Consider the following 6,606-nt stretch of genomic DNA (forward strand, 5'->3'; position numbering starts at 1 on the left):
GCTGCATGCTACGTTTAATTTACTTTATTATTCTGACTTCTCACTCTACTCTCTACTCTACCACTAGCACCATCATATTAAATTAAAAGAAGCATGCAAGTGACGTCATCATCCTGTGGCCCATTCCAATGATAAATATCATGTACTCCCTCTTGTAAAAATAATTACTTTCATATAAATTAAGAATGTTAATTGAAAATATTTAAAATTTTATTTATTTTAAATAAAAAATGAAATCATTTTTTAAATATTATTTATGATACTTAATATAATGAATAAAATAAAATTCTTAAATATAAAATTAGAATTAAATGAAAAATATTTTAAGAATTATATTATTAAATAAAAATAGGAAAACATTTTTTTGGTTGTATTGAGGAAGTACTAGCTGGTATGATAGGATTGGGAAGGTAAGAATTGCGTGTAGATTTGACCATGCATGGGACCCACTGAATTATCCACAGAAACACTTTTTATGGGGGGTTGTGAAGTGAATAAAAATTGTGCGTGTTATTAATCAAATCCAATAGCATTGTGAAAAAAAAAATGGTGCATGCGATGCCTGACGAGTGTCAACACTGACAGCGAATCAGAATCTCCCACGTGGACTCCTATGATGTTGACACGCTGCAGGATTTATCATTATAAATAGCCTCACTTCATCCACCCACAAGAAACACACTCTCACAGTCACAATGGTTTCTTCTAATTGCTACTATCTTGCATTGGTATGCTGCTGTGTTCTGCTGCTGCTGAACCCCACCGTGGGGGAGCAGGACGAGCAGAACTTGGTGCTCCAGTACCACAAAGGCGCGCTCCTCAAGGGGAGGATCACCGTTAACCTGTTATGGTACGGCAGCTTCACCCCAATCCAACGCTCCACAATCGTTGACTTCATAAAGTCGTTAAGCTCCTCCCCGGGGGCCCCACTTCCCTCGGTGGCATGGTGGTGGAAGACGACGGAGAAGTACAATGGGGGATCCACTACGCTGGTCGTAGGGAAGCAAATCCTGCAACAAACTTATTCCCTCGGAAAGTACCTCAACGGAACACAGCTACTCTATCTCTCCTCACGCTTCAACGACCTCAACGCCATCAACGTCGTTCTCACATCAAACGACGTCGGCGTCGACGGCTTCTGCAGGAGCCGCTGTGGGACCCACGGATCCATTAACGGGAAGGCCCGTATACCGTACATGTGGGTTGGGAACTCCGAGGCCCAGTGCCCTGGGCAATGCGCGTGGCCCTTCCACCAGCCCGCTTACGGCCCACAGACGCCGCCGTTAGTTGCTCCTAACGCCGACGTTGGGGTTGACGGGATGGTTATAAACATAGCCACGCTTTTGGCGGGAACCGTGACGAACCCGTTCAACGAGGGGTTCTATCAGGGTCCTCCCACGGCGCCGTTGGAGGCCGTTTCGGCCTGCACGGGGATTTTCGGGAGCGGGGCGTATCCGGGTTATCCGGGTCGGGTTCTGCTGGACAAGACGACGGGGGCCAGCTACAATGCGTACGGCGGCAACGGGAGGAAGTACCTCTTGCCGGCCATGTGGGACCCGCAGACCTCCGCATGCAAGACGCAGGTGTAAACGACTTGGCTCAATGAATCAAAGCTCTTGTTTGTTGTGCGTGACGTGTAAATTCATTTTCTACGTGGTCAATGTTTTAAATATTGATATAAATAAACAATGGAATAGAATATTCTTATTTTCATTTTTAAATCTTCTTACTTTACTTTTCTGAATTTCAGAAAGGTAAAACTGTTCGCTTTACATTTATTAGCAGGAATAAAAAAGCAACTTGTAAACCCAATATTCGACAAAGTATGTAGCACACAGAAATACAAGCAAGTGAAAGTTGAACTTCATTACATAGGTATGAGAATGTGTTACTATATAATACAAATAGTCATTACTTCATTGATATAGAACAGAGGGAGTAAATATTTAGCAGTACAACATAGGGAGTTTGAATTTTATTACGTACAAAATTTTATTATCTCAACTAGGTGTTCTCTATATATCAGGTATTTTTAGGATTTTTCTATCATATTCTCGGATAATTGTCCAAGATACTCATTGCCTCTGCGTAAATATCTAACATTCAGGGTAGAAGTTGGATTGTTGTTTTAAAATTATAGCCAAAATCACCACCTATTGCCCTTGGTCAATTTTGTTTAAGTTGTGCAAGCTTCGCTTTTAAAGTTATTATTGGAGAAATAATTTAACTTTAATTCAATGCCAATCTTTTTTCACATCATCATTCAATAAAAAAACAAAAGGAGTTACGTAAAACCATCTCGTATATAATAAATTTCACTCGGTTGCATTATGATGTAAGTTGTACCTTGAAACTTTATTTATTACTCATTTACTCGAGTCGAGCATAAATACTACACACGTACTATCTCCAAACTTAAAAGTGCAAACTTGCAAGTACATACACCTGCAGTGTTTTGAACTGTCTTGTAACACTCATACAGCACAACTATTAATTGTGCCGACTATTTTAAGTTCTTATGAAACTCGGTAGAGTGGCTCCCAGTAGAGTATTTGTTCACTGTGCTCAAGAAAACTCAACACATGTTTGACCAGTATTGTGATCCAGGTACAAAGGAAGACAGACCCCCTCTTGTCTAAATTCCAAGTGATCGAGTTGAATTGAGCCTTCTCTTGCGCAACCTGTCCGCAATATTAAATGCAAGCTCGAGAGATTGAGAAGCATTAAGCCTTGGATCACAATGTGTGTGGTAGCGTGAGCTCAAGTCATCATAAGTAATAGTCCTTGAGCCTCCAACACATTCTGTCACGTTCTGCCCTGTCATCTCTAAATGAACCCCTCCTGGGTAGCTTCCTTCTTGATCATGCACATCAAAGAATGCCCTCAGCTCAGCCTATCAACATCAAGGAACACATGAATTTATCATCAGTAACAATAAACCTTGAATTATACTACAAAAACCAACCATTGAAACTGCAATAGAGCTAGATCTTGAATGAAAACAATAAAGCACAAACATCATAAAAACATAAACATATGAAAGTAATTCCTTCACTAAAAGCTTAGCTCCTTTGCATTTGGATATGGCACTATTTTCTTACATGTTCTCGAGTAAATTACTAGCAAACAATTAACTATTATGTGCAAGATCCATACACTCCAGGCTAAAACTGCATTAGAAGAATAGAAGGACAGAGGTGATCAACAATTTCTACCATCACCTTTATCCACATTACACCAAGTCACCAACAACATCACAGATTTTGTATTATTCATATCCGTGAACACTGGTGCTAGATTTGACGGAATTTCAGGGTTAGGAAAATTTTCTTGGAAATTCATGTGAAAGCAGTTGCCAAACACCAAATAAAAGAATTATTTCAGTACTAGGTGTTCTGCAGAATAAGTGCTTAGTGAAAGTGTGAGACAACAGAAACATCACAACAATACCCACCCACAGAAAAGATTCCAATGTTTCTCTAGAGTGTTGAAGATTTACGAGTTAAATTGCATGCTTTAGGAAAGTTGTAGCAGGAACATGAACTTTCAAATCAAACACTTCAGTAGGATAGAAAAACGACTTAGTAAAGACCAGATTTTATATGCCACTTGTGTATAGCCTAAATATTGAATATAAAATAGGAACCAAGTATAAGTGAAAATTACCCTTATTGCATCAAAAGAGCGGGTTTTAAGTCCAGATGGAGCTTTAATGGTGTTCCCATGCATGGGGTCACTAACCCAAGTGACAATTTGACCTGCTCTGCGAACTGCCCTGATAAGATGTGGAAGCTTCACTCGCATATTCTCAGCTCCCATTCTAACAATGACTGTAATTCTTCCAGGCTTGTTTTTAGGGTTCAGAATATCTATCAGCTTAACAAGTTCATCGGGAACCATCTTATCACTCACCTGAAAACCAAGTAGCATTTCAGTAACACCATTCTTTTTTGTCAGCGGTGCATTAACTATTGCCAAAAGCACCTAGGCCCTTCAGATGGGATTGCAGATTAGGTACTTACGCAGCATATCAAAATATAATTATAACTACTAATCAAGCCAAGCTTATGCAGATGTAATTTTGACAATGGAAGGAAAAATAATTGTATATTGTATACAAAATAAATAAATAAACAAAATAATGCATATGAATTATGAAAGACCATGGGCAAAGAGCATTTTATATGCACCTTGATGCCAAGTGGATTAGCAACTCCTCTCAAGAATTCAACATGAGCACCATCAAGTTGGCGGGTACGTTCCCCAACCCATAGCATGTGAGCTGAGCAATCATAATGAAGCCCAGTAGTAGAATCCTCCCTAGTAAGTGCTTGCTCATAAGGGAGAAGCAAACACTCATGGGAGGTCCAAAAGTCTGTTGTACTCATGATGGGATGGTCGGCTGTGAGCCCAGCAACATTCATGAAGCCAAGAGCCTCATCCACTCTATGGGCTAATTCACGGTACCTGTTGGCCATTACCAAAAAAGAACTGATGTTATAAAAGTTGAGGAATTCCTAATACAGCAATTCCAAGAACAAACAGTGTTGCAATATTTGCAGAAAGCACAAAAGATAAAGCATATATGGATTAGTTCAACCTAGTTGGAAAGGATCACTACAAAAAGATTGGAGCAATTGTAATTTTAACATTGTGTGAAAGGGAAAAAAGGTAATACATAATACTGTAAATAAAATCCCGTCCAGATTTTCTCTCAATCTCACTACTTTGAAAGAGTACAAGACAAGAGCCAGTGAGAATACCTCCCATTATAATGTCATCACTGCATTGAGTTCGTTCATTTCCAATTTTTCCACTCTTTTTCTGATTTTCTTCCTAATATCTAAAATAAGGGAAAATATCTAATATCATTCCCAATTTCCATTCCCCCTTAGTCTTCTACTATCTTTTGAGCAATATGGAAAGAGTCAGTTCAATTTTCAAACACCATCCATCCAAAACATTTCAAATATACAAGAATAAGAATTAATAAACACTGACGAGTCAAAATCCAGAAATAGATTTAGAAATGGCTAAAAATTATGCCTGTCTCCCTGTTCACTATGCTCCATGAAATCAAGATTCCATTGATTAACCCTTTGCATGGCAGCATAACCTCCCGTGGCAAATGCCCGCAAAAGGTTCAGAGTAGACACAGATTGGCAGTAGGCTCTTATCATCCTCTGTGGATCGGGGATTCTAGATGCCGCGTCAAATGCATCGCCATTCACATTATCACCCCTGTAACTCGGGAGCGTCACTCCATTCTTCTCCTCAAATGAATCGGATCTCGGCTTTGCAAATTGACCTGCCATTCTCCCCACCTGAATCACCATATCCAACAATTGAAGAATGTCATCCTCATCCATCATAAAATTTTAAAACCAGTAATATGTGAGACTATCTAATCATTACTCAATGGAAGAATTTGATCAACCACAAATCACAATACAAGACACCCTCCTCTTCCTCCAAGTCAATAATCTCACAAGGCAAAAGCCAAAGCTTCAAATAACTGAGCAAGAATTTGATTAACCCCACCACAACACAATACTCTCTTAGAATTTGAGTTTGGGCTTAACTCAACTCTAAAAATTAGTTCATAGAGTGAGGATTGCCACCAACTTCTATTCTCTATTTTGGTCATATCACCCCTCATGCAGGGTCAGAACATCTTGAGCATAAAGTTTGCAAGACTAGACATTTACTGATGGTGGATAGCACAATGAGCCCAACAACTATCATTATGATAGGCTTTGATACCATCTTACAATTCATCTCATATCACTAGTTAACATGACATCTCTAACACTCATTTTTTTCCTAAAGGAAGGTTCACTCCTACACGTACCCAAATATCACTCAAAATACAAATCTATCAGACAGAGAATTAACAATAAATAAATAAAAAAAAAATTTTTAGATGACCGAATGAAATAATTGAAAAGATTGACCTTGATAACGGGCATTTGGCCACCGAACATGAGGACCACACCCATTTGAAGGATGACACGGAAGGTGTCACGGATGTTGTTGGCAGTGAATTCCTTGAAGCTCTCGGCGCAATCACCGCCCTGAAGGAGAAAAGCGTTCCCCATGGCAGCCTGAGCGAGCTTCTCCTCCAGATTCCTCGCCTCGCCGGCGAAGACGATTGGGGGAAAAGAAGAGAGGGTTTGGAGGACTAGGTCCAATTCATTCGCATCTGGGTACTCCGGAAGCTGAAGCGCCTTCTTCGCCCTCCAGCTGTCCAGGCTCCAACTCGTCGATATTGTCCCCGCCGTTGACTTCGCACAATTCCGAACCACCGCGGATCTCCGAGGAGACCCGAAAATGCAAGGTTTCACCTTCAACGTGATAAGGGATGATGACGACGCCACAGCCATTCTCTCTTCTCAACAAAAAAACAAACCAACACTTATCTGATTCTGACTCAGATTGTATTGTGCTCCTATATATATTCTCCAGAAAAGGAGAAAAAAAAATTCATATATTTTGCTTTTTAGCTCTATGACAGTATCGTACACAGAATCTGTCACGGAATGATGCGATATGCATCCTGTGGGATTTACTCTTTTGTACCAACACTTGTCTGATTTTGATTCATTT

The 6,606-nt window shown here is 39.8% G+C and overlaps 2 protein-coding genes across 2 annotated transcripts; one reads left to right on the forward strand and one right to left on the reverse strand.

Moving 5' to 3' along the window:
- The first annotated feature begins 509 nt into the window (after window positions 1-509).
- Window positions 510-1,713, forward strand: LOC100788174 (protein EXORDIUM-like 2). Its single transcript, XM_003545636.5, has one exon. It carries the CDS (start codon window positions 696-698, stop codon window positions 1,587-1,589), a length of 894 nt encoding a protein of 297 aa, XP_003545684.1. The 5' UTR covers window positions 510-695; the 3' UTR covers window positions 1,590-1,713.
- A 630-nt stretch (window positions 1,714-2,343) lies between these two features.
- On the reverse strand, window positions 2,344-6,606 carry LOC100789764 (phospho-2-dehydro-3-deoxyheptonate aldolase 2, chloroplastic). Its single transcript, XM_003545637.5, has 5 exons — window positions 5,955-6,606; window positions 5,047-5,324; window positions 4,191-4,467; window positions 3,667-3,912; window positions 2,344-2,893 (listed from the first exon to the last, which is right to left on the reverse strand). Exons 1-5 carry the CDS (start codon window positions 6,381-6,383, stop codon window positions 2,636-2,638), a joined length of 1,488 nt encoding a protein of 495 aa, XP_003545685.1. The 5' UTR covers window positions 6,384-6,606; the 3' UTR covers window positions 2,344-2,635.

This window comes from Glycine max, chromosome 15 (genome assembly GCF_000004515.6).
Source record: "Glycine max cultivar Williams 82 chromosome 15, Glycine_max_v4.0, whole genome shotgun sequence".
Lineage (NCBI taxonomy): Eukaryota > Viridiplantae > Streptophyta > Magnoliopsida > Fabales > Fabaceae > Glycine > Glycine max.